Below are 27,952 nucleotides of genomic sequence, written 5' to 3'. Positions count from 1 at the left end.
AGTGCATCTTATCTTGGTGTGTCCCGAGATCAATCCCTTTCTGGAGACCTGATTGGTGCTAAAGTTCTTTCTAAAATGGCGAACAAATTGAAGTGTTTATATCGTAAAACGATATTTTAACTTTAAAGTTAAGAAACTGCTTGTCTCAACCTTGATTCGTTGTCGTTTTGATTATGCCTGCTCTGCTTTGTATAATGGGCTATCAAAAAAGCTGAAAAAGAGAATACAGGTCATGCAAAATAATGTAATCAGGTATATGCTTAATGTCCCCCCTAGGACCCATATAGGGGTACAGGAATTCCTGGAAGTGGGCTTGTTGCCTTTGGAGTCCAGAGTGGACCAACTTATACCTAATCATATGTTTGACATCTTAAATGATCGTGCCCCAGGTAATATGACAAATCACATTGATATGGTCTAAAACCAACACAGTCACAATACCAGATCTAGTGTTATGTCTTGTAAAATCCCAAGAATAAACAGTATTGGGAGGAGCACGTTTCTCTATACAGGCATTTGTCTATGAAATAGCCTTCCCTTGGAGATCACGCAAATAAAAAGAAAAATTGCTTTAAAAGTTTTTCATTTGGACAAGGTTGTCTAAGTAAGAGACACGTCTCCATTGTCCCTTGTGGCCCCTACTGCTGGTCAGGTGTATTTATTTGAAGGATCGGTATGAATGAATAGATTGTTTTAATGTGAAATGAATATGGTTGATTTTTAAGGTTAGGGAGAAGTGCAGTGAATAGTGCCACTTTTTAGGATGTCTATATAAAGTAATGTATTTATGGTTATTTGTAATTTCGTCTTTTAATCATTACGTGTTAGTTCGTTTTACCATCGAGGACCACTTTGGAAATAAGCGTTTTAATGAATACTTTCAAGTGATATCATCTGGGTCCACATTGTGCATTTTGTTGTATATATCTGCTGCCCAAAATAAATTCAATTCAACAACAGACATCTCCCCTGGACATGCTGCTGCTGTAACACAGCACATGGGAGATGATCTACTCTGACTTTTGTAACAAACACGTTTCTTTACAATGATGCCATATATCCATCTTTACACTGTATGCAAGGAACACATTTCATTTCATCACTATAACTCTTCATCTTCTTCGTTTAAAAAAAATATTTTTCTGCCAACCCTGGCCTCATTTCCCAGTATCCTATTAAAAGGAATGCAATTATTTACGAAAACACGAAGCTGTCTGCAAGAGAAGTTGAATGTGAGGCGTCTGATTAGGAATATAAATAATTTATAGACATTTCTTCTTGGACGGCTTCTCAACTAAGGGGATTACGTGCCAATTAAGATTCCCCCAGATATCTAAGAGGATCTGACTTGATGGAGAATGAGCAGGGAGTAGAGGATAGAGAGAAAGGGTATGAGTTAGAGAGCCAGTTCATTACTGTAAATGCAAATGAAAAGGTCCCAGCATATGAAAGCTTGTCACTGTCAGCTTTGATAAGTAAAAAGGGGCTCGTGTGTATGCATGTATGTGAAGAAGTGTACATGGAGAAGTGTGCGTGGAGAAGTGTACGTGGAGAAGTGTACGTGGAGAAGTGTACGTGGAGAAGTGTATGTGGAGAAGTGTATGTGGAGAAGTGTGCGTGGAGAAGTGTACGTGGAGAAGTGTGCGTGCATGTAGACATGCCATACTGTTGTTAAAGTGTATTCAGAAAGAATTCAGACCCTTTACTCACTACATTGTTGAAGCACCTTCGGTAGTGATTACAGCCTAGAGTCTTCTTGGGTATGATGCTACAAGCTTGGCACACCTGTACTTGAGCAGTTTCTCCCATTCTTCTCTGCAGATCCTCTCAAGCGCTGTCAGATTGCATGGGGAGCATTGCTGCACAGCTATTTTCAGGACTCTCCAGAGATGTTCGATCGGGTTCAAGGACGGGCTCTGGTTGGGCCACGCAAGGACATTCAGAGACTTGTCCCGAAGCCTCCCCTGCGTTGTCTTGGCTGAGTGCTTAGGGTTGTTGTCCTGTTGGAAGGTGAACCTTCACCCAGTCTGAGGTCCTGAGTGCTCTGGAGCAGGTTTTCATCAAGGATCACTCTGTACATTGTTCCATTCATCTTTCCCTCGATCCTGACTAGTCTCCGAGTCAATGCCGCTGAAAAACATCTCCACAGCATGATGCTGCCACCACCACGCTTCACTGTAGGGATAGTGCCAGGTTTCCTCCAGATGTGACGCTTGACATTCAGGCCAAAGAGTTCAATCTTGGTTTCATCAGACCAGAGAATCTTGTTTCTCATGGCCTGAGAGTCCTTTAGATGCCTTTTGGCAAACTCCAAGTGGGATGCCAAATCATGTGCCTTTTACCTTTTACAGAGGAGTAGCTTCTGTCTGGCCACTCTACCATAAAGGCCTGATTGTTGGAGTGCTGCAGAGATGGCTGTCCTTCTTGAAGGTTCTCCCATCTCCACAGAGGAACTCTGCAGCTCTGTCAGAGTGACCATTGGGTTCTTGGTCACCTCCCTGACATAGGCCCTTTTCCCCCGATTGCTCAATTTGGCCACTCAGTTTGGCCACAATTTTTTACGTCAAGCTTCTGTAGTTTACTCTTTTCGTTTTGTTTCGTTGACTGGCTCCTGTATGGTATGATAAATAGGTTCTGACACATTTTTATTTAGTTCTGAGTGCACTCACAGAAATCCATTTCTCATGCTTTGGTCGGTAGGTTCCTCCTGTGTGTGGAGTTGGTAGATATCCCTCACGCCATTTGCACTGTTTGCTTTGGAGATAGGATGTTCACAATCTTACCAGCAGCTGTCACGCCTTGGTCATTGTATTTTGTGTTTTCGTTATATATTTGGTCAGGCCAGTGTGTGACATGGGTTTATATACTGTATTTTCGTATTGGGGTTTGTAGTATTTGGGATTGCGGCTGAGTAGGGGTGTTGTATAGGCTTGGCTGCCTGAGGCGGTTCTCAATCAGAGTCAGGTGATTCTCGTTGTCTCTGATTGGGAACCGTATTTAGGTAGCCTGGGTTTCACTTTGTATTTCGTGGGTGATTGTTCCTGTCTCTGTGTTAGTGTTCACCAGACAGGCTGTATAGGTTTTTCACGTTCCGTTTGTTGTTTTTGTATTTAATAGTTATTTCATGTATCGTCATTTGTTTCATTAAAGACATGAGTAACCAACACGCTGCATTTCGGTCCGACTTTCTTGCGACAAACGAAGAACGCCGTTACAGCAGCCCTCGACGCCACTCTTCATCCCTTTGCAGTTCACAACCCCTACCCCTGACTGCTTGGTATCCATCCCATAGTAGGCTACTCTGACCTCAAGTCATTGTCAGGGGAAAAAGCTTTCAGGTAAACTACTGTGGCCATTCAGTGTCTCACACTGTCTGTTACCGTGACACAACATCTGCAGTAGTATCCATGGCATAGAACAGGGGTGCAAAGATCCTGCTGGTTTTCTATTGCCTTTTAGCTGGGAAACCAGGTGCATTCAGTCACCAGCCAATCAGTGGCAATCATTGATGAAGGAACAAGCAAACTAACAATAGCTAGCCGGCCTAGGGAACTGGAGGAGCCTGAATTGTGAAGTGCACCTCTGGCATAGACTGTGTAACTTCGCCCTACTGCTTCCTAGTTGGCAGATCGCTGCCGGGGCCAGAGACTGACACCTGAATCAACCCCCAGCTCCATCACTGTACCTCTGCAATGTCAGGGCTGTCAAAGCCAACAACAACTGCTCTCTCCGTGGATCACTGACACCGTCTGTACCCTGACACACACCACCCCATCCTCCAGTGCCACATTTACATTCACGCTCCACATGCCCGCCACATGAAAGAGCATGAGGCCCGAACTAGCTCGGCACTAGCTACAAAGCTCCCGCAGTTCTTTCCTACATTACCCTCCTCCCTTTTTTCTCTCTCTCTCTGTGCAAACCCATTGGAATAATTTCTTCAAGGGCCATTAAGAGAAAAGTGCCTGGGATATTAAAAAAAATGAATAAACAGGGCGAGGCAGTGGAGCAAAGAGGGTATTAAACGCTCAGATCATTATTGTTAGCACTAATGGGGGGGGGGGGCGTTGAGAAAGCACAGGGCTACTGAATGAGTGGCTGCAGCTAGTTAGCTCTTCTCCATTAACAAAGTAGTGTAGCAGTGGTGGCAGGGATGCCTAGGGGGCAAGACATAGGCCCTGCTAAGCCTTCAGGGTACTGCCACAATGGGAGTGGTGTGGGAGGACCAAGATGAACCCTTAGGTTACGACCATAGGTGCCAAGAAATGCCATCTTGGAGGGGTCCGTTAAAAGAAATGTGGAGATGGGTGGAAGAGGAGAAGGGGAGGGAGATTATGACTGGATGGCCGTGCTGGTGGTGAGGAGTAGTAACTAAACTAGGATCAGCTACAGACAGCAGAATAACATCCCATAGCAACAATCCAGCCAACAATACAGCTGCACCAATAATGACCAGGGTCAGCTGTAGACAGCTGCTCAATTAGTCAAGAATGGCTGTTAAAGCAGCAGAGCTTGACCCGAAACAGCTCCAGTTTCTTCTGCAACGAGTGGGCTGAGATCAGCCCTGGGCGTCACCGGCATGCTCATTGATTGCAACTGGAGGGGTGAACACGTTACAATCGCACTGTCCTGTGTGTGTCAAGGCGTGAGTCATGTTGTAAAGAAAAGACCACCCTGCTTTGGAACATTGGTACATCCCAGATTTCACTTTAGATTACTATCCCCAAACTCAACAATCGGTCGGTTCTGTTCTGCATCTCAATTTAGCTCTTCCCTGCCTCCTTTTGGATTATGGACAAAGCTAATTTCTCATCTATAATTCATGTCACATCAGACACTGTCTTCATGTCACAACTGCACACACAAACATTGAATACAAACAACCCTTTATACCGTAACCCAAGTTGTAACTCGGGTCGGCATGCAGGTGTTTCAAATGGCCTTTAATCAATTCGCTTCGAGACGTTGGTCGTCTGGAAGACCAGGACGTGCGCTCCACTGCTCTCACATGTACTCTGATCTGAATCTTTTCGTCACCAATCACCCAAACGGTGCATCTTGCTCTCCGAGAATACAGAGACATAACACAAGCTGCATGTACAGTGCCTTCAGAAAGTATTCATACCCCTTGACTTATTTCACATTTTGATGTTAAAGCCTGAATTCAGAATTGATTAAATATTTTTTTTTACACAATATATATTCTAAACACAATGCCCCACAATGACTTAGTGAAAACATGTTTTTAGAAATATCTCATTTACATAAGTATTCACACGCCTGAGACAATACATTATAGAACATTTTTTGACAGCGAGTCTCTAAGAGCTTTGCACACCTGGATTGTGCAATATTTGCAAATTATTAATTCAAAAATTATTCAAGCTTTGTCAAGTTGGTATTTGATTGATTTAAGTCAAAACTGTAACTAGACCACTCAGGAACATTCAACGTCATCTTGGTAAGCAACCTTGTTTTAGGTTATTGTCCTGCTGAAAAGTGAACTTGTGTCCCAGTGTCTGTCAGAAAGCAGACTGAACCAGGTCTCCACTAGGATTTTGCCTGTCCTTAGCTCTATTTAGATTATATTTATCATAAAATCCCTAGTCCTTGCCGATGACAAGCATGCCCATAACATGATGCAGCCACCACCATGCTTGATAATATGAAGTGTGGTACTGAGTGATGTGTTGTTGCATTTGTCCCAAACATAATGCTTTGTATTCAGCACATAGTTAATTTCTTTGCCATTGTTGGGCAGTTTTACTTTAGTGCCTTATTGCAAACAGAAGGCATGTTTTGGAATATTTTTTATCTGTACAGGCTTCCTGTACAGTATTGCGGAGTAACTACAATGTTGTTGATCCATCCTAAGTTTTTCCTAACACAGCCATTAAACTCTGTAACTGTTTTAAAGTCACCATTGGCCTCATGTTGAAATCCCTGAGCGGTTTCCTTCCTCTCCGGCAACAGAGTTAGAAAGGACGCCTTTATCATTGTAGTGAGTGGGTATATTGATACACCATCCAAAGTGTAATTAATCATTAATATCTCACCATGCTCAAAGGGATTTTCAGTGTCTGTTTTTTTTTATTTACCCATCTACCAAAAGGTAAGCTTCTTTGCAAGGCATTGGAAAACCTATCTGGTCTTTTTCATACATTTTTTGAATTATAGTGAGTCCATGCAACTTATGTGACTTGTTAAGCACAATTTTACTCCTGAACTTATTTAAGCTTGCCATAACAAAGGGATTGAATACTTATTGCCTCAAGACATTCAGCTTTTCATTTTAAATGAATTAGTAGACATTTTGAAAACATAATTCCACTTTGGCATTATGTGGTATTGTGTGTAGGCCAGTGACAAAACATCTACATTTAATCCATTTAGATTTGGGCTGTAACACAACAAAATGTGAAAAAATGTCAAAGGGTGTCAATACTTTGTGAAGTCACTGTACCTCCTCTTGATTGGCCCATCAGCATGTTAAATATGGGGTCAGTCAAACTCCTTTGGCTCCTTAATGGAGTCATTTCAAAGCTCTCTGACAGCGATGTTAACCTTTTGCAATATCAGCATTAAAAATTGATCAGAGATGAGCTTTGATGTGAACTGAGGATTTTATTTGGGTTGTGTTGGCTCGACAGTGAGTGGATCAGAAGAGCAACGGCTTAGTGGCGCCCTCTACCGAATGGATTCCACATGGTTTAGGTACTGTAGATCACTGCAGGAAGATCATTTGATTGCCCCTTTCCGTACCACGTCTAAGAGAGAGGGGGAGAGGGAGAAAGAGAGACATAGAGAGGTTGTTTTTCTTTTTCCCAGTCCATCACTCAGCCTTGATGTGCAATGGAAGAGGGCTCAAGCAGACCTCTGGGCTGAAGTAACCTACTTGACTACGGTGTCATGTTGCTCGCGAGGGCAGAGCTGACAGGGACCTGGGTGACCCTGTGTTCTCTCAGAGGTTACCTCCAGACTGCAGGACCAGAGCAGATCCCCACCACGTCTGTGTGTGTGTGAGTGTATGTCAGAGAGAGACTGAAATAAATGCACAGTGTGTGTGTGTGTTTGAGAGAGAGAAATGTGTCTGGTTCGTGTTTGTTTGTAGGTGTGGCACAATGAGTTGGTTTGCTCATGCCTTTTCTGTATTACTGTAGCTACTTTATGCATCAGTGTGTGTTTGTCTACGCATGTCTGCGTGTGTGTGCGCATTCATTCATGTCTATGTGTGTGTGTGAGGTATTGATCGGGTGAAAGAGAGTGAGTGAAAGAACATAAATATTTGATATACGCCGCCTTGCATCTGCGTTTCTCGGATGATCACTTGCTATTGTGTTGGTGTAAGTAGATATTGACGTATGGGGGTGTTTCAAAACAAGGCGGGACCGCCCCACAATTTTGACCTCATAAGTGTCTGAACAGAAATGTAAATAGTTCTTTAAAAAAGCACATCAAATTACAGGCTATGGATTTAAGTGCAAATTTGTCCTCCTCAGATCAGTCGCCAGACCTGCGGAATATTCTGTTGTCTGTTATTTATCATGGGGGAAAGGGGAACAAACACGTGGCACGATGTCATGAGCGAGGCAAACAAAAATCAACAGTTTGAATATGTTTTCAATTGAATACGGGCTTATTCATGTGAAGTGTATAGGCGGGGTTCTACAAAGGCACATTGCCAGCATATTAGCATTTGATTCCCCCTTGGTTTATTAATTCACGTCATTAAATGTTATTTTTTTTGTGTGTCAGACTTGAATGGGAGTTTCTTTCTCATTCGGATTCAACAATGGTGTTCACATCTTTGACACCAATCCCTCTAGTTGTATTATTTCTTTCACTTTTGCTGCCCTCCACCCCAACAGGACTCAAGTATTCCCTGAAGCTTTTATTTTCCCTCATCTTTCCCCTTCTCCCTCCCCTCGTTGTTAGAGACAGACCCTCTCTTTCACTCCCCCTCTCCTCGCCACGCTGTCTTTTCGTCAGAGCTGAGGCAGGCAGGGAGAAGCACTGCTCCGAATAGTGACGGTGATCAAGAGACGACACACTCAGCCGCTGTTGTAAAATGCAAGAGGTGGACCAAGTGTCAGGCGCCACCGCTCGCCTTCTCTTTCATCTCTCACTCTATCGCTCTCCTGCTCTGCTCTGGTTGTCTCTATCTGCAGCTCGCTGGCTGGCTTCTCTCTCTCTCGCTCGTTGGCTGGGGCTTGGCTGGCCGAGCAGCGAAGTGTATTGACACAGTGGACTACCTGCTGCCTGGGGACTGTGTGCGCTGTGACTACTCTATGAATACGCGGAGCTCCAAGTTGTTGTTTTGGCTGCCAGTTAATGGCCTTGTCCCTCGGAGGAACAACTTGAAGGTGAGCGTTAGGAACCGGGAGTAGCTTCTGGAAGAGGAACAGACAGGAGGAATGGATGGACATAAGGAAAGATAGAGAAACATAGTTTTCAGTGATTCTGTTAATGTCTTAACAGTCTTTTTCTCTCTTTTTATCTCTCTGTTTCTTTGTGTTTATTTTTCTCCAGTTAGTGTCAGCTGTCACTTCTGTATAGCCGGTCTCTGGTGGAACAGCGCTAAGGAGAAGGCGACTTGCGCTAAGGGACAGAGAAGGGGCACGTAAATAGTTTCCCTCCCAACTTCCCGCCACTCTCTACATTTTTTTCTGACCTGCTTTCTCCGGACCCCAGGGGTGGCCCCCAAATGCGAATGGCAAGGGAGCCATATTGTTTTGAAACAAGGAAAGGGGGTAGTGGAAAAAAATATCCCCCTTCACACTCCTGAGAGCATATGGTTTAGCGAGTGGTGGCCAGCTGCTTGCTAGCCACCCGCTAATTACGCTAGCGCGACAACAGGGGCAGCTCTGTGCTCGGAGGAGACAGTCGTGTTACTGCTGGCTTTATTTTGGTGCTGACTGGAGCTATACGGAACAATAAGCTTGCGGGCACAAAGAATACAAAGAAGCAGTTGTTCTTGTTTTACTTGTAGCGTTTTGTAAGGAAAAGAAAAGGAGGCTGCTAATGAAGGTCTTTACAGCTTCAGAGCTGCCGGAGCTCTAGCCCCAAGGATCCCAGTTTATCAGCCACAGGAGGCTGAAGGAAGATGCTCCCCGCCAAGTCACCAGGGGCTACTCTTGACGAATGCTGTAGCAGCGCAGTGGTGCCTGGTTCATTTTGCCTTGAGGGCTGCCGGGAGACCAGTGGGAAGTGGAATTGTTGACCAAGGCGGTGAAGAGATCAAGGAGGCTCCTTACTGTGGAATTACTTGACTTTAATCACGTTAACTTTCAGGTGCACATACGTGTGGTTGGTTCACACATACACTTTCATACTGTATGTGTACTCACTCCCCACACATACAATCTGTCGTGGTCCCCTTCCAGTGCTTGGATTAAAATGGAGGTAGTGTGGGCAGGTGGGGGGCTGTAGGAGCAGAGGCCCAGACCCGTCTGTCCTCTTCCCACAAATGGATGTTATTAGTTTCCAAAATTAATTGCCTGGAAACCTCTAAAAGCTTCTTGCCGTGTCTTTCTGAAAGCAACTGCAACTCCCTCCCCACGGTGGAACACAGCTTGAATCAGAGCTGAGTCTACCAGCCATTACCCAGCCTATCATTCTCTCCTCCTCTTGCCTCATTTTGCGTGTCATCTTTATTCCGTGGTTCTTCATCTCCCACCCCGATACCCACACCTCCCCGTTGGGGACGGACTCTGGAAGTGGAGTATGACCAGCTGCCATTACCCCACGCCGCCCCCGGAGCGGGACCGGATGTACCAACACAAGGTGTCCCTGGTGGTGCGCTACTTTATGATCCCCTGTAACATATGTCTCATCCTGCTGGCCACCTCCACGCTGGGCCTCGCCGTGCTGCTCTTCCTCAACAACTGTACGTCCACCAATACTACTAGTACACACACACACACACACACACACACACACACACACACACACACACACACACACACACACACACACACACACACACACACACACACACACACCATGCTACAACGTACTCCCTTGGTCTCTCTGTAGCCAGCATGTGTCTGTGTGTCTTGGTCAATAGTGTGAAGGCTTTACGTGAGTGCATTTGCTTGCCAGATGTATAAGTATACTTGGGGGAATGCTGAATGAGTATGCAAGCATGGCTTTTGGTAAAGTAATGGGTCAGTGGGATGTCGCTTATTTGACATAGACTGTACAACACCATAGAGTGTCTGAAGTCTCTACCTCAAGATATGAAAGACTGGTCCACTTGACTTCTGCTGGCGTATCTGAAAGGCTGAGGCTGAATGAAGTGTGTGTGGGGGGGGATCTCTCAGCTGCTAAAAGTCAGCTTTTCTTCAACGCACAGCCCAAGCAGCCTACCTCTTGAGTCCTTTCTCTCCCCCAAAGCCTTTGGCATTTACTTTGAACTGTGGGATAAAGTTGCCAGATGAAATGTCTTTGGACGAGAGAGAAAGCTCTTGGCATGGACAATGTCCCCACTTAGAGTGGTTATCGGCCTAAATTGAAAATGGTCTGATGGTGAATTAGCTTCTTACTGTGCTTTGCCTGGTGGCTGGTAGATGAGCAGCAACATTACCATTAAGCGACACTAGAGTGACATTTTGGAGAGTGAGTGTATTTGCAGGTGACATATTGTCTGTAAGTTGTATAATGGGGACTGTCTGTCTTCGAAGTTACACTTAATTGGTTTGTGTTTTACCTGAATTACAGTTTTCAGTAAAGTATTCAAAGCTTTATATCAATGAGTGTTAATTGGCTCTGTGCAACGGGATTAAAATAGGAACACCCCAGTATCACTGGAGTCCCAATTTGTTTCCTGACACCCACATAGGTGTTCCACCACAGTTCCTGGCGTATGCATTTTCAGCACTGCTTTATTCAGTGTCATGTGCATTAGACATTCCAGGCTATTTCTGAGTACCAGAATCCTGTGTCAGATGTGTTGTCTGAGCAGAAGGTTCAAGACGAATCAACACCCAGTCAAATACAGTTTAACGCTGAAGGCGTTTAAAACTGTCTAGAGTATAATTAAAATAGAAATTTTGCATTAGATCTTGATTAAAGGGGCAGTTCAGTTAAGTAATTTCCTGTTCTTTGGTTGATATTTCCATACTATAAGGTCCAAATAACACTCTGAAATTGTGAAAGAGTTGTTTGTAAAAAATGCCTGGTGTTTCAACCTGTTCAGGTGTGATGGAGTTTTTGGCCCAGATCATGACATCACAATCTGATCTGAATTTTCTAACCAATGAACATTCATTGTTTATTTACATATGTATCCTTCTACTTTTAAATGGGTATGCGAAGTCTCGACTATCCTATAGGTCAATCAAGGCTGTGTATGTAAATATGTAATCACTTGTATCGACACCCACACAATCAGACGGAGCATTTCAATTGCACAAGGAGACTTAGGGAAAGAAATTAAAAAGAATATATTTTGAGTTAATTTCATGGAATAAATACAGACAATTCAATTTCAGTTTAGAAAGTACGCCAAATTCCAGTTCAACATGTTTCTCAGTGAAGACAATTGGAATTGGAATTTCAGTGTAAATCCTGAATTGACTGGAATTGAAATAGAAATGACCCCAACCCTGGTACTATTTCACTATAACAGTACATAACACATGCATTATTGCAGCAGGACCATGTATAAGGGAGAAGACAATTAGCTAACTCATCGATTTGGAAAGAAAAACCCTACATGGGGGTGGAATGGGATCCAATCTTTTTTGCTGTGAAGAGGTTGTCCTCTTCAATGGATATTTCATTCATCATATGCCTATTTGAGGTATTTCTTTTAAATGTATTCGTGAAAAGGGTTACTAGGATAATCATGAAATAAAACCTGAGTATGTTTCTTCATAAAATACCAATTATTATTGTTCATTCTGGTGAGCTCTATTGGACCTCTCATCACTCAGATACTCCATTAAACCCTGTTCGATAAACCCAAGCCAGAGGAGTAACATCTATGCTCTTTTTTGGAGCAACTCAATTACTGTGGCTCACCCCATGGGAAAGTCCTTCAGTCTTCCCTTAACTAAAAACCCTTTCTAACTCCCTCTCTCTCTTTTATCTCCCCCAGACAAACCTGTTCACTTCACACCAGCCCAGCCTCCTGACGGTAAGTCCTCTGGGAATTCCCTCACTAACATTACCCTACCTTCACCGGCTGATCACTTCGTTTTGGCTCCCCTACCAATAACGACTTCACTTCTCTCTGGATTTGAAGCGAGCTTCTTCACCTCTCTGAAGGCTGATGCTTTCAGTTTGGACCACCACCACCATAGGGAGACACGTTGTCACTTCTGGTCTTTGATAACTTAATGTGTCTCTTACCTGCTAGACTAGAGTGTTTCCAGCCTCATGACTCAGTAATACTAGTAGTTTGTCCTTCTTCCCCATTCAGAACCTCACTCCTCTCCTCCCGTTAGCTGTTGCCAGACGTAGGCCAGGGACACACGGAGGTTCCAATTGTTCCACTACTCCCAGTCCTGATATACGCCTCGCTTTCCGGCCTAATTCCACAGATGGGAATCTCTATGCAGGGCTATTGTTTCAGTTGTTTGCTGGGCGTGCTACGAGAGCCATCCATTTATTGGCAAATGGCGGATCTCCACACTCTTTAATTGGAGGGAAACAGCTGGTTTCCAGCTCCGTCATGAATATTTAGGGTGGCAGTTAGCCTAGCAGTTAATGGCATTAGGCCAGTAACCGAATGGTCGCTGGTTCAAGTCCCCGAGCCGACTAGTTGATAAATCTTCCTGTGCCATTGAGCAAAGCACTTAACCATAATTGCTCTTGTTAGTTGCTCTGGATAACTGATGTAAATGCTACAAGCTCGTGAAACACTGTTTGGTACAGACCAGTGGACTCCTGGTAGTGCTGAGATGTGTAGCTTTACACACAGTGTAGGGTCTACAAAGCCAAAGGTAGGCTCATGACCCAAGCCTCTATCTACAGAAGCTATGAATAAAAGCACTGCTGGGGGCTAGACAAATCTGTCCAATAATTGCTCAATCCCTAGCTTCAGACGTTGGCCATTGGCAAAAGCTGTTTGTGAGAAAGGGAGCTGTTGTGTTAAAATGTATCACTTTATAGCGACTTTAGACAACAGATATGATTGTCTCGCTGAGCCATGACAATTACTTTTGTCGATGTGAAATAGTGTCCGCGGTATACGGCTGCTGAGTAATTGAGCTTGATTGAAGCGTTTCTCAACTTCGCCTCACCTTAATACCTGTTGAGAGGAGAGAGATGTCTCCGGTTTTCCCTCGATCAAAAGCGAGATGCTCCAAGGTCCAGTCACGCAGCATCATGAACCGCCGCAGATATTTGTTTACTTTTTAATGACACATGAGATTGCTTCGACAAGTGATTTCGCTTTCTAGGAGAAGAGCTTTTGTGTCACCGAGCCACGTTAAGTATGTGCGGGTGAGAAACTGAGGGTAGTCAAGTGAGGCAATGCATCTTTCCCCCTCCCTCTGCATTTTCCCTCAGAAACCGGTGGCTCTTATCGATCGCCGCCGCACTCATATGGAAGTTTTGGCTTGTCTGAAGGGCGCAGTTTGTTTCTGCACTAGTCAAGCGTTTAAAAGGCTCTGCTGCCAGCCTTAATTACATTTCCAATAGTTGTGTAGGCTCTCAGTCAGCGGCAAAGGATTGTTTTAATGGAAACATAAAGGAGCAGCAGTAGCCGTCTGTGGTCTTCAGTTGGCTCTGAGGGACACAGTGTCTGCGGGTCATTTAGTTTCTGGTGAGAATAGTGGGCCAATTAGAGATGGCCCTAATACACTAGCCACTCTCACAATACTTGCTTAATGTTGTCCTGTGGGGACATGGTGGTAGATGCTCCAGATCTAAGGCTTGAATGTAGCTCCACCATTAGTCAAATCTGTTCTACAGAAGGGGGACATTCCCCTGAACTTGTCCTCAGATCCAAGGCTTGTACAGTTGGGAGAACAAGTATTTGATACACTGCCGATTTTGTTGGTTTTCCCTACTTACAAAGCATGTAGAGGTCTGTAATTTTTATCATAGGTACACTTCAACTGTGAGAGACGGAATCTAAAACAAAAATCCAGAAAATCACATTGTTAGATTTCTCAGTAATTAATTTGCATTATATGGCATGACATAAGTATTTGATACATCAGAAAAGCAGAACTTAATATTTGGTACAGAAACCTTTGTTTGCAATTACAGAGATCATACATTTCCTGTAGTTCTTGACCAGGTTTGCACACACTGCAGCAGGGATTTTGGCCCACTCCTCCATACAGAACCTTCTCCAGATCCTTCAGGTTTTGGGGCTGTCGCTGGGCAATATGGACTTTCAGCTCCCTCCAAAGATTTTCTCTTGGGTTCAGGTCTGGAGACTGGCTAGGCCACTCCAGGACCTTGAGATGCTTGTTAAGGAGCTACTCCTTTGTTGCCCTGGCTGTGTGTTTCTTCAATGCTCTTACTGAGGGAATGAGGTTGTTGGCCAAGGTCTCGCGATACATGGCCCCATCCATCCTCCCCTCAATACGGTGCAGTCGTCCTGTCCCCTTTGCAGAAAAGCATCCCCAAAGAATGATGTTTCCACCTCCATGCTTCACGGTTGGGATGGTGTTCTTGGGGTTGTACTCATCCTTCTTCCTCCAAATACGGCAGGTGGAGTTTAGACCAAAAAGCTCTATTTTTGTCTCATCAGAACACATGACCTTTTTCCATTCCTCCTCTGGATCATCCAGATGGTCATTGGCAAACTTCAGACGTGCCTGGACATGCGCTGGCTTGAGCAGGGGGACCTTGCGTGTGCTGTAGGATTTTAATCCATGACGGCGTAGTGTGTTACTAATGGATTTCTTTGAGACTTTGGTCCCAGGTCTCTTCAGGTCATTGACCAGGTCCTGCCGTGTAGTTCTGGGCTGATCCCTCACCTTCCTCATGATCATTGATGCCCCACTAGGTGAGATCTTGCATGGAGCCCCAGACCGAGGAGGGTGATTGACCGTCATCTTGAACTTCTTCAATTTTCTAATAATTGTGCCAACAGTTGTTGCTTTCTCACCAAGCTGCTTGCCTATTGTCCTGTAGCCCATCCCAGCCTTGTGCAGCTCTACAATTTTAACGCTGATGTCCTTACACAGCTCTCTGGTCTTGGCCATTGTGGAGAGGTTGGAGTCTGTTTGATTGAGTGTGTGGACAGGTGTCTTTTATACAGGTAACGAGTTCAAACAGGTGCAGTTAAAACAGGTAATGAGTGGAGAACAGGAGGGCTTCTTAAAGAAAAACTAACAGGTCTGTGAGAGCCGAAATTCTTTCTGGTTGGTAGGTGATCAAATACTTATGTCATGCAAAAATCATACAGTGTGATTTTCTGGATTCCGTCTCTCACAGTTGAAGTATACCTATGATAAAAATTACAGACCTCTACATGCTTTGTAAGTAGGAAAACCTGCAAAATCAAATACTTGTTCTCCCCACTGTATGTAGCTCTACCATTAGTCAAATATGTTCTACCGAAGGAGGCCATTCCACTGAACTTGTCCTCAGTTCCAAGGTCACACTCCCACATACTTAATTAACCAAAATCAGAGTGAAGATATTACAGAATTTAAAAAAATATGTTAGTCTCTGAACTTGTTATTTTGCAGACGATTTCTCCTAGTTCGTGAGGAGAGATGGAGAGGTGTTTTTCTACTGGTAGATCAGAACTAGAAAGCCTATAGTTGGTTCTGCTGGTTCTGCTGTCTTTGCATCGCATGTCGAGAGCAGTTGCACAGTATTTGTGGAGCCCACCACCTACAGTTAGACAGCAGAACCTACCCAATAAATGAGTGCTCATCACCAGTCGAAAAGTGAGTCACAAAGCACCCTTTAATTAGTCTCTCTCTGCTGCAGCTCAAAGCGCTCGGTACACAATAATTAGTGCCTGTCGTCTCCAGATAATAACAAGGCAGTTGTGACCCAGCCACAGAGAGCCTCAGTCCGTCGGTCAACTTGGAACAACACGGATTGGACTTTGGGGAAGGGTCTATTGCATAGAGCTGCGGTTAGCTAGCCAAGGTTGTCAGTGTCATGTTTATAATGAGAGAAGTTTGCATATTTTATACACACACTTCTCTGGCTCTCTGCCTTGGTCTTTGCTATTTTTTCCTATTAAACGTATTGTAAGGATACTATTTGACAGTCCGATTGCTATAATGGCATATTATATGTTGTTAATATGATTATGATTTTACTATTATATTTGATATTATGGCTTTCAAGCCAGTGACTCAAGCAAGAAGAGCACCAGTTGGTCGGGTCCTGGCATTTGTCTTGCCACCTCTTGTCAGTGAACTCTCAAGTGAAGTGATGACCAACAGGTGACAGAGAGGTCTACTCTCCCTCAAACAAAATGTATCTGGACGAAATTGGGCCACAAAGACAAAAACAAGAACACCAAATGGGAGACCTGAGCTACCTACAGTCTGGATTCATCTAGCTAGCTGTCTCCCGCACACCTCTCCTGGCAGTAATGAATACACCAGCTGTGAATCATTCAATTTGGCGTTTGTCACCGAGAGTGTCCCCTGGAGGATACTCTACCAGCAGACATGGGTGTTTGAGTTGAAAAGTGATTTGATCGAGGACTGAGAGGGTTTCTGCAACGAAAGTGATTGTAGGATTACTTACCCTCACCAGAACACTTCTGCCTGTGACAAAACTTTCTCTGTAGCAGTTTCGAAAGATCCCCATACCCTCCCCTATGTCCCCTATGTCCACAAACTCCACTTTGATGAAAAACCGAGGAGACAAAAACAGTTGAAGCTTTCCCTGTGTTCTTGACAGTACGCCTCACTCAGAGAGGCATAGAGGCAGAATTCATTATTACAGTTGCCTATTTCTACTTAAATCTTCTTGTGTCATAGATTTATCACAAAGAGGCCACACATCAACCTCATCAACCAATCATCTTTTTTGGCGTGGGATACTGCGGATGGGGTCATATCAAGATATCAAAGGACTATAAAAGCTCCTCTATACCCCAGATTATAATTTTGCTCAGTGAGAAACGAGATTGGCTTGTCATTCCTATCCCTCGACGAGAAGCATCAGCGTGTGTTTTTGTTGCCCTCCAAAAGTATACAGACGCATCCACCCAAAGCTGTACTCTCTGTACCTCTCTCCCCCGGAAAGTCTGTCGCTCTTCTGTACTTCTGTGGAGTCAGCAGACGCTTGCATAAGCATCTTTCCGTATACACAGCAGAGCTCGATTTTCGGCAACCAGGAGGAAGAAATCAGGCGAGTTTTGACATCTCCCCCCGTCATCAGCCATCAGACTCTCTGACAAGGCTCCCACTCAGCCTCACTGAGCAGAGGTGTGATGCGCCGCCGAGTATTGATTTGCGCTCTGAGAAAGGAGAGAGAAATATATGTGGGTCAAAAGGAACATGCCTAGACTGGCAGGGATTCACCCCGCTGAGCCGATTTGTTCCTGATTCCTTGGCTAACAGTAATTGTTGATACTGGCAGCGGGGACATTTTGACATGCCCAGACATGTCGGCCCGATCAAGCTTGCCTTGCCCTCGCGGAACCCCCACGAACAGCCAGTGTATGAAGGTGTTGTAGCATGTCAGAGAGTGGGTCGATCAACTCCTAAAGATGATGGCGTTGGATTTCTGGCATCTAGTCTATCCCTGTCATACCTGAAGTCTGAAATACAGTCAGGTTCATAATTGTTGGCACCCTTGATAAAGATTAGCTAAAAATACTGAGCGATATTTTCAAAGAAATGGGAAAACTGTGTTATTTTATCCTTATTTTTATTTATATATTTCAGCTTTATTTAACCAGGTTAGGCAAGTTAAGAACAAGTGCGACCGGGCCAAGATAAATCAAAGCAGTTCGACACATACAACAACACAGAGTTACACATTGAGTAAAACAAACATACAGTCAATAATACAGTAGAAAAATAAGACTATATACAATGTGAGCTAATAAGGTGAGATAAGGGAGGTAAAGGCAAAACAAAGGCCATGGTGGCAAAGTAAATACAATATAGCAAGTAAAACACTGGAATGGTAGATTTGCAGTGGAGGAATGTGCAAAGGAGAAATAAAAATAATGGGGTGCAAAGGAGATAAATTATAGATGGGCTATGTACAGGTGCAGTAATCTGTGAGCTGCTCTGACAGTTGGTGCTTAAAGCTAGTGAGGGTGATAAGTGTTTCCAGTTTCAGAGATTTGTGCAGTTCGTTCCAGTCATTGGCAGCAGAGAACTGGAAGGAGAGGCGGCCAAAGGAAGAATTGGTTTTGGGGGTGACCAGAGAGATATACCTGCTGGAGCACGAGCTACAGGTGGGTGCTGCTATGGTGACCAGTAAGCTGAGATAAGGGGAGACTTTACCTAGCAGGGTCTTGTAGATGAGCTGGAGCCAGTGGGTTTGGCGACGAGTATTAAGAGAGGGCCAGCCAACGAGAGCGTACAGGTCACAGTGGTGGGTTGCATATGGGGCTTTGGCACTGTGAGGATCGGTAGGATGGTCAGTTTTACGAGGGTATGTTTGGCAGCATGAGAGAAGGATGCTTTGTTGCGAAAGAGTAAACCAATTCTAGATTTAACTATGGATTGGAGATGTTTGATGAGTCTGGAAGCAGAGTTGACAGTCTAACCAGACACCTAGGTATTTGCAGTTGTCCACATATTCTAAGTCACTTATAGAGAGAAAGAGATTTTCAGTGTACTTTACTATTTATATTTTTGGCTACTTTTACTTAAATACATTCCTTAACAAAATAATGTACTTTTTATTCCATACATATTCCCTGACACCCAAAGTACTCGTTACATTTTAACAGGAAAATGGTCCAATTTACACACTTATCAAGAGAACATCCCTGGTGATCCCTACTGCCTCTGATCTAGTGAACTCACTAACCTATGTCTGAGTGTCAATTTAAAAAATAAAAGACAATTATGCTGTCCGGTTTGCTTAATATAAGGAACTTGAAATGATTTATACTTTTTCTTTTGATACTTAAGTATATTTAAGTACTTTTACTCAAGTAGTATTTTACTGGGTGACCACTTTTACTTGTCATTTTCTATGAATGTATCTTTACTTTTACTTAGTATGACAATTGAGTACTTTTTCCACTACTGGAGATTTTGTTGAACAAGTAATAAAAAAAAGATGTGGGTCAAAATGATTAGCCTATTTTCAATACTATAGCACCCTCCCCTTGCAAGGATAACTACACTGAGCCTTTTTCTAAAATGGTGTATGAGTTAGAGAACAGTGGGAGGGATCTTACACCATTCCTCCATGCAGAATCCTTCCAGATCCTTGATATCCTTAGTATGCACTTATGGACTGCCCTCTTCACCACGGATTGTCAATAGGGTCCAGAGGCTGAGATGACCATTGCAAATTGTAGATTTTGTGGTCAATTAGTGTCACGACTTCTGCCGAAGTCGTTGCCTCTCCTTGTTCGGGCGGTGCTCGGCGGTCGACGTCACCGGTCTTCTAGCCATCATTGATCCATTTTTTATGTTCCATTGGATTTGTCTTGTCTTCCCACACACCTGTTTTCAATCCCATTCATTTCCTGTTGTGTATTTAACCCTCTGTTTCCCCTCATGTCTTTGTCAGAGATTGTTTATTGTCAGTGTTGTGTTTGTTGTATAGGTGCGCAACAGGTCCTCGTACCCATGTTTGTTAATATTCTGTTCTTATTAGTGTTATGGAGCATGTTACGTGGACATTCATTAAAAGACTCCATTTTACACTCCGTTTGACTCTCCTGCGCCTGACTTCCCTGCCACCTATACACACGACTCTCAATTAGGTTGGGGCTATTGTTTTGCTGGAAGATCCACTTGCGGCCAAGTGTCAGCCTCCTGGCAGAGGAAACCAGGTTTTGGCATAAAAGTCCTAGGCTTACTTGGTAATGTTCATGGTTCAATTAACCTTAACAAGGGCCCCAGGACCAGTGGAAGCAAAATAGCCCCATAACGTCAAAGATCCCCCACCCTATTTCACCATAGGTATGAATGGAGTACCTAATTTTCTGCATATGTTGTTCAATGCCAAACCCACCACTGGTGTGCATGGCTAAAACAGCTCTATTTCAGGTCATCTGACCACAGCCCCGGTTCCAATCCAAGTGCCAGTGCCGTTTATCCGTTTATCCCTGCGGTGCTATCTATGGTCAGATGAAATGAAAATAGAGCTTTTGGCCAGGAGGCTGACACTTGGCAGCAATGATCCAGCAAGACAATAACATAGGGATGCAACGATTCACCGATACTCATCGGTGCAGGTTCAAATGTTTAAGATATGAGTGCATCAGTCTGTGGGAGCCCAAACCAATCCAAATTAAGAATGCATCAGTCAGAAAACTGATTCAAAACTTATTAATCGGTTCACTAATATTGTTTTACTCTTTATATTATTTCTGAAAATAACGCATCTGTTGACTGAATGAATGGGTACTCTCCTTCAGATCAAACTTTTATGCATGTAACTGCCTATGACTGTCGGATAACTGTGCGCAAGACACAGATGCTCCCGCCAACGAGAGGTCGGCCAATCCCTGCTCTTGTAATATGCAATTCATCTGGCAGCTTCAGCATTCAGATGCTTGTAAAATGGCTTTCACAATTTCAAATCATAGGATTTATTAGTTCAGTGACAACCAATGTAATTCCCTGGGTCATTGTTACTAAATGCACTGTAGAACATGGTGTTTTACCAGAGTTGTGTAGCCTACTAGAGTGGACCCAACTCATATCCAACTGCTGATTGGGGTTTTCAATCATTCAGATTTGATTTAGTTTACCATAACAAATTGTTTTGGTAGTTTTGCTTTAAAGAGTCAGTGTGTTTGGTCATTGTTCCATGAACAGGGTAATTTCATAAAGGACAACAGTCATTTCACATTCATTGCTCAGAGCAGTAGAAGCTCTCTGTCAAATTCCAAATGGTCTAAACCATTTGCTTTCGAGACGGGTAAAATCCAAAACGGCATTATGTTAATTGTCTAAATGCCGTGCTAATTTCTAGACATATATATTGACATAGTACTAGCTCAAAACATTTTCAATCTGCAAAAATGAAATCAGTGGGTGATAATGAGTTCAGATAAGTGGGAGGGACAAAAACCAGACATTTGCCCCACCCCTAATCTGATAGTGAGGTAGTAGATGCTCAGTCTGCCCAAGGGCTCAGCTCAGGTGCCGAATCATTTCAAACAAAAAAATATTGTTACTGTATCGAATCGGAGCCCATGCATCAAGACGCGTATTGAATCGTTAATGAAAGGAGAGATGCACATCCCTACAATAGCTCCAAACACTAATCAAAATCCACAAAGAAATGGTTCATTGACCACAAAATCAAACATTTTCAGTCTACAGACTTCATCCCCATTTAAAACATATGGTTTGAGTTGAAGAGGGTAGTCCATATGAGCAGACGAAGGATATTGTCACGTCCTGACCATAGAGAGTCCTTATTTTCTATGGTAGAGTAGGTCAGGGCGTGACTGGGAGGTTTGTCTAGTTTATTATTTCTATGTGGGATCTAGGTTTGTTTTTCTATGTTGGTTATTTGTATGATTCCCAATTAGAGGCAGCTGGTAATCGTTGTCTCTAATTGGCGATCATATTTAAGTAGTGTTTGTTCCCACCTGTGTTTATGGGATATTGTTTTGAGTTATTGCATGTAGCATCTCTGTAGTCACGGTTTGTTGTTAGTTCATTGTTTATTTGTTTTTGGCTTTACTTAGTTTTACTTTCTAATAAATAATGTGGAACTCAACATCCGCTGCGCCTTGGTCCAACATTTATTCTATCGAACGTGACAGATATCAAGGATCTGGAAAAATGATTTATATAGGAATTGTCTAAAATCACTCTCAACGTGTGATATTTTTTTTGGGGAAAAAGGCTCAGTGTCGTATCCTCGCAAGGTGAGGAGGTACTGAAAGGTAGTGAAAACAGTGGTGTCAATCATTTTGAGCCCTATCCTTTTCATTACTTGAACAAAATCTCTTTCTCTGAGCAATTGTATTAGTATAAAATAATATTGGCCATACAATATATACTAAACAGAAATATAAACGTAACATGCAATTTCATGCAAATTCGTAACATAATTTCAATGATTTCACAGAGCTACAGGAAATCAGTCAATTGAAATCAATTCATTAGGCCCTGACCTATGGATTTCACATGTCTGGGAATATATACAGTGCCTTCGGGAAAGTATTCAGACCTCTTGACTTTTTCCTCATTCTTTTAGGCTACAGCCTTATTCTAAAATTGATTAAATTGTTTTTTTTCTCCCTTTATCAATCTACACACAATACCCCATAATGACAAAGAAAAAACTGTTTTTTAGAAATGTTTGATAATTTATTACAAATAAAAAAAAAATATTTACATAAGTATTCAGACCCTTTACTCACTACTTTGTTGAAGCACCTTTGGCAGTGATTACAGCCTTGAGTCTTCTTGGGTATGACGCCACAAGCTTGCCACACCTGTACTTGGGCAGTTTCTCCCATTCTTCTCTGCATATCCTCTCAAACTCTGTCAGGTTGGTTTGGGAGCGTTGCTGCACAGCTATTTTCAGGTCTCTCCAGTAGTGGTTTGGTTGGGTTCAATTCTGGGCTCTGACTGGGCCACTCAAGGACATTCAAAGTCTTATCCCGAAGCCACCCCTGCGTTGTCTTGGCTGTGTGCTTAGGGTCGTGGTCCTGTTGGAATGTGAACCTTCGCCCCAGTCTGAAAACCTGCTCCAGAGCACTCAGGACTTCATCAAGGATCTCTCTGTATTTTGCTCCGTTCATCTTTGCCTCTATTCTGACTAGTATCCCAGTCCCTGCCGTTGAAAAACATCTCCACAGCATGATGCTGCCACCACCATGTTTCACTGTCGGGATGGTGCCAGGTTTCCTCCAGAGGTGAAGCTTGGCATTCAGGCCAAGGATTTCAATCTTGGTTTCATCAGACCAGAGAATCTTGTTTTTCATGGTCTAGGAGTCTTTAGGTGCCTTTTGGCAAACTCCAAGTGGGCTGTCATGTCCTTTTACTGAGGAGTGGCTTCCGTCATGTCACCATAAAGGCCTGATTGTTGGAGTGCTGCAGAGGTGGTTGTCCTTCTGGAAGGTTCTCTAATATCCACATAGGAACTCTGGAGCTCTGTCAGAGTGACCATCAGGTTCTTGGTCACCTCCTTGATCAAGGCCCTTCTCCCCTGATTGCTCAGTTTGGCCGAGCGGCCAGCTCCAGGAAGAGTCTTAGTGGATCCAATCTTCTTCCATGTAATAGTGATGGAGGCCACTGTGTTCTTGGAGACCTTCAATGCTGCAGACATTTTCTGGTACCCTTCCCCAGATCTGTGCCTCGACACAATCCTGTCTCGGAGCTCTACGGGCAATTCCTTCGTCCTCATGGCTTGATTTTTGCTCTGACATGCACTGTCAACTGTGGGACCTTATATAGACAGGTATGTGTCTTTCCAAATCATGTCCAATCATTGGACTCCAATCAAGTTGTAGAAACATCTCAAGGATGATCAATGGAAACAGAATGCACCGGAGCTCAATTTCGAGTCTCATAGCAAAGGGTTTGAATACTTATGTAAATAAGGTATTTCAGTTTTATTTTTTTATTAATTTTGCAAAACAAAAAAAAAACTGTTTTCACTTTGTCATTATGGGGTATTGTGTTTAGATTGCTGAGGATTTTATTTAATCAATTTCAGAATAAGGCTGCAACGTAGCAAAATGTGGAAAAAGGCTAGGGGTCTGAATACTTTCCGAAGGCACTGTATGTCCATCAGAATTTCCTAGGTTTCCTTTCCGAGGATGTAGGGCTTGCCAGATAGTGACAGTAAATTGAGTCAGTGTAGCCTACTGAATTGCTTCAGGGATAGAGATGTTTATTTGGCTCCCCAATTTGCATTTGTAGATTATCTGCAGATAAATTATGAAAACATTTGATGAAGATGGTGAATCATCACTGCAGGAACAATAACTAGTGGAGAGTCTCATTCTGGTCCAAATATGATAATTAGGGCACGGAATCCAGGCATTAAAATGGAATTTGACCATTTTCAAAAATGTATTGACCTTAGTTAGGTAATCAACTAAATGTATAAAAAGTGTATCATAAGACATGAACACAATGCATCAGTGATTTGTATCAATGAAGTCAATGAAAATGCCCCTATCTGTGTGTGGGTGTGCTTGTCTATCACTTTGTGTAGCCGTTAGCGATGATGCTAATGAAAACAGTCTTGTGGTAAATGGGAAGGCTTTCCCAAAAACCTTCTCAATTAAATGTTATCCACAAAGTAGCCTATGCCAACCTGGAATAGTGATTATTTTTATCAATCCACTGGGTAATTGTTTTGAAAACTGTAGCATCACATGTGCACTACAAAACCACTGTTAGACAACAGCCGCTTGCAAGGTGCACACTTGAATTAAAGAGTAGCTACAACCAAAAATAAATCATTCTCAGATTTTTTTTACAGACCTGTGGTCTCCTGATGTGGTTAAAGCATTGTTGTGGACTTACAACATCCAAATGTGTTGGTTTAAAAAAAAATAAAAAACAGTGATTTTGAGAGCAAAGACCTACACAAAAACGGTGATTTTGAGAGCAAAGACCTACACAAAAACAGTGATTTTGAGAGCAAAGACCTACACAAAAACGGTGATTTTGAGAGCAAAGACCTACACAAAAACGGTGATTTTGAGGGCAAAGACCTACACAAAAACAGTGATTTTGAGAGCAAAGACCTACACAAAAACGGTGATTTTGAGAGCAAAGACCTACACAAATACAGTGATTTTGAGAGCAAAGACCTACACAAAAATGGTGATTTTGAGAGCAAAGACCTACACAAAAACGGTGATTTTGAGAGCAAAGACCTACACAAAAACGGTGATTTTGAGAGCAAAGACCTACACGAAAACAGCGATTTTGAGAGTAAAGACCTACACAAAAACAGTGATTTTGAGAGCAAAGACCTACACAAAAACGGTGATTTTGAGAGCAAAGACCTACACAAAAACGGTGATTTTGAGAGCAAAGACCTACACAAAAACGGTGATTTTGAGAGCAAAGACCTACACAAAAACGGTGATTTTGAGAGCAAAGACCTACACAAAAACAGTGGTTTTGAGAGCAAAGACCTACACAAAAACAGTGATTTTGAGAGCATAGACCTACACAAAAACGGTGACAAACTGTAACACCTAATGATATTGTTTTATGAATTAAGCTCATGTAAAATCATAAAGATATGCTGTACTTAGTTCCTTCAGAAAGTATTCACACCCCTTGACTTTTTCCATATTTTGTTGTTACAAAGTGGGATTTTTTTGTCAACGATCTATACAAAATACTCTGTCAAAGTAGAAGAAAAATTCTAGCATTTGTAAAAAAAAAAAAATATATACATATGAAAAATAAAACACTAATAATATAGTTTCTTGATTAGATAAATATTCAACCCCTGAGTCAAAATGTGTCCAAATCAACTTTGGCAGCGATTACAACTGTGAGTCTTTCTCGGTAAGTCTCTAAAAGAGCTTTGCACACCTGGATTGTACAATATTTGCACATTGTTCTTTTCCAAATTCTTCAAGCTCTGTCTAATTGGTTGTTGATCATTGCTAGACAGCCATTTTTAAGTCTTGCCATAGATTTTAAAGCTGATTTATGTCAAAACTGTAACAAATGACAAAACCGTAACTAGGCCACTCAGGAACATTCAATGTTGTCTTGTCCTGCTGAAAGGTGAATTCGTCTCCCAGTGTCTGCTGAGAAGAATGAAGCAGGTTTTCCTCTGTGTGTTGCTGTATTCCATTTGTTTTTATTTTTTATTTTTATTTTTTTAACTCCCTAGTCCTTGCCGATGACAAGCATACCCATAACATGATGCATCCACCAACCACCATGCTTGAAAATATGAAACGTGGTACTCAGTGATGTTGTGTTAGATTTTCCCCAAACATAACGCTTTGTATTCGGGACATACGGTTCATTTCTTTGCCACATTACTTGCAGTCAAGGACATTCAAAGTCCTTTGCCTTATTGCAAACAGGATGCATGTTTTGGAATATGTTGTATTACGTACATGATTCACAGAATCCAGACAATAAAATAGAATTCAAGAATATTTAAAAATATGCTGAATTTCGTAGGGAAAATGTATGAATTTGCCTAAGTTTGTCATATGAGTCACTGATACATTGTTCATGGCTTATTTGCTGCAGCTTTCTGAAGAGGCAAAGAGATTTCCCCTGTGGAATTTAAGGGTAACTACACTCAACAATCAAACCCTTGTACCCAACAACATCCTAGCAATGCTGCCTTGTCCGGTTCTCTGTCAGTATTACCCGATATTACCTAGGGCCAGGATTACACCAGTATTGCAATATTCTTTCCATTCCAAAAATGGAAACACGAAGCACACCAAACTCTTTAGTCCTTTCAAACCAGCTGTATGTAATATTGTGTGCTATAGCTTGGGAAATACATAAATGTGACTCTGGATGACAACATAATGATGTTTGTTTCCAACATTTGGGCTGTTTTCCTAAAGAAGTTAAATCCGCTTCTTGTTTTGTTTCCTTGCCACAATACTAATGACTATTGTGATAATGGTATCGTCCCGGCCTTAATATTAGTGAGCTGTAGCCACTAGCACAAGATTTCTGGTATTAACTACATCTACAGTAACCAATACATATTTTCAGACCACACATAGAGACAGAAACACGCATTCAGACAGACATCCGGCACACATGCAATGCTAATGTTTAATATAAGTGTAAGTAGTGTGATTTTTCGATACTACAAAATGAAAAATGTCTCGGTACTAGAATATTGTTATTTCTGGTTCTTCTATCAAATGTCTCATATTTGGAAATGAACTCAATTTATTTTTTTTATTTTTTATTTATCCGTTATTTTACCAGGTAAGTTGACTGAGAACACGTTTTCATTTGCAGCACGACCTGGGGAATAGTTACAGGGGAGAGGAGGGGGATGAATGAGCCAATTGTAAACTGGGTATTATTAGATGACCGTGATGGTTTGAGGGCCAGATTGGGAATTTAGCCAGGACACCGGGGTTAACACCCCTACTCTTACGTTAAGTGCCATGGGATCTTTAATGACCCCAGAGAGTCAGGACACCCGTTTAACGTCCCATCCGAAAGACGGCACACTACACAGGGCAGTGTCCTGGGGCATTGGGATATTTTAATTGGGATATTTTAATTTTTTTTAGACCAGAGGAAAGAGTGCCTCTTACTGGCCCTCCAACATCACTTCCAGCAGCATCTGGTCTCCCATCCAGGAACTGACCAGGACCAGCCCTGCTTATTTTCAGAACCAAGCCAGCAGTGATATGCAGGTATTGAACGTATTAGACAATGAATTGATTTGCCCAAGTTTAGCCTAGCATAAGACATGAACAGAATGCATCAGTGATTCACAACATTCTGAAAAGGCAACAGCATGGGAATGGCCCTGTCTGTGTGTCTGGTCTGCGTATCTCTATCACTAATGATAACATCTTTGTGTAGATGGAAAGGCTTTTCCAAAAACCGTCTTAATTAAAAGTTAACTATAAAGTAGCCTATGCCTACCTGGCAGAATCATGATTATTTGCATCAATCCAGTGGCCATTTTGTTTTGCAAACTCCATCACGTGCACTACAGAAACACTGCTAAGCAAACAGTGCTAATTGCATGTCCACTTAAATGAACACTAATTCGATTTTTCCCAGACCTCCAATGTGGTCCTCTGGTTAAAAGTTGGATTTCTCAGTAGGGGGAACAGCACAACTGGCCGCCCCACTACCGTTGTTAATGTTTTTGTTGCTGAGCTGGGGAGCGTCACGCAGCATGGTAAACAATATTGCAATACATA

General features: G+C 42.7%; 1 protein-coding gene across 1 annotated transcript in view; it reads left to right on the top strand.

Moving 5' to 3' along the window:
• LOC135527407 (agrin-like) overlaps positions 1-27,952 on the top strand; it is a 567,339-nt gene that overhangs the window by 226,415 nt on the left and 312,972 nt on the right. The window contains 1 exon segment of the mRNA XM_064955939.1: positions 12,101-12,139. Within this exon segment, the coding sequence (XP_064812011.1) occupies positions 12,101-12,139 (39 nt within the window).

The sequence above is a fragment of the Oncorhynchus masou genome, chromosome 33 (assembly GCF_036934945.1).
Source record: "Oncorhynchus masou masou isolate Uvic2021 chromosome 33, UVic_Omas_1.1, whole genome shotgun sequence".
NCBI classification, from domain to species: Eukaryota; Metazoa; Chordata; class Actinopteri; order Salmoniformes; family Salmonidae; genus Oncorhynchus; species Oncorhynchus masou.
The sequence above is the reverse complement of the archived record's forward strand: the minus strand, read 5'-3'. Positions and strand labels throughout refer to the sequence as shown.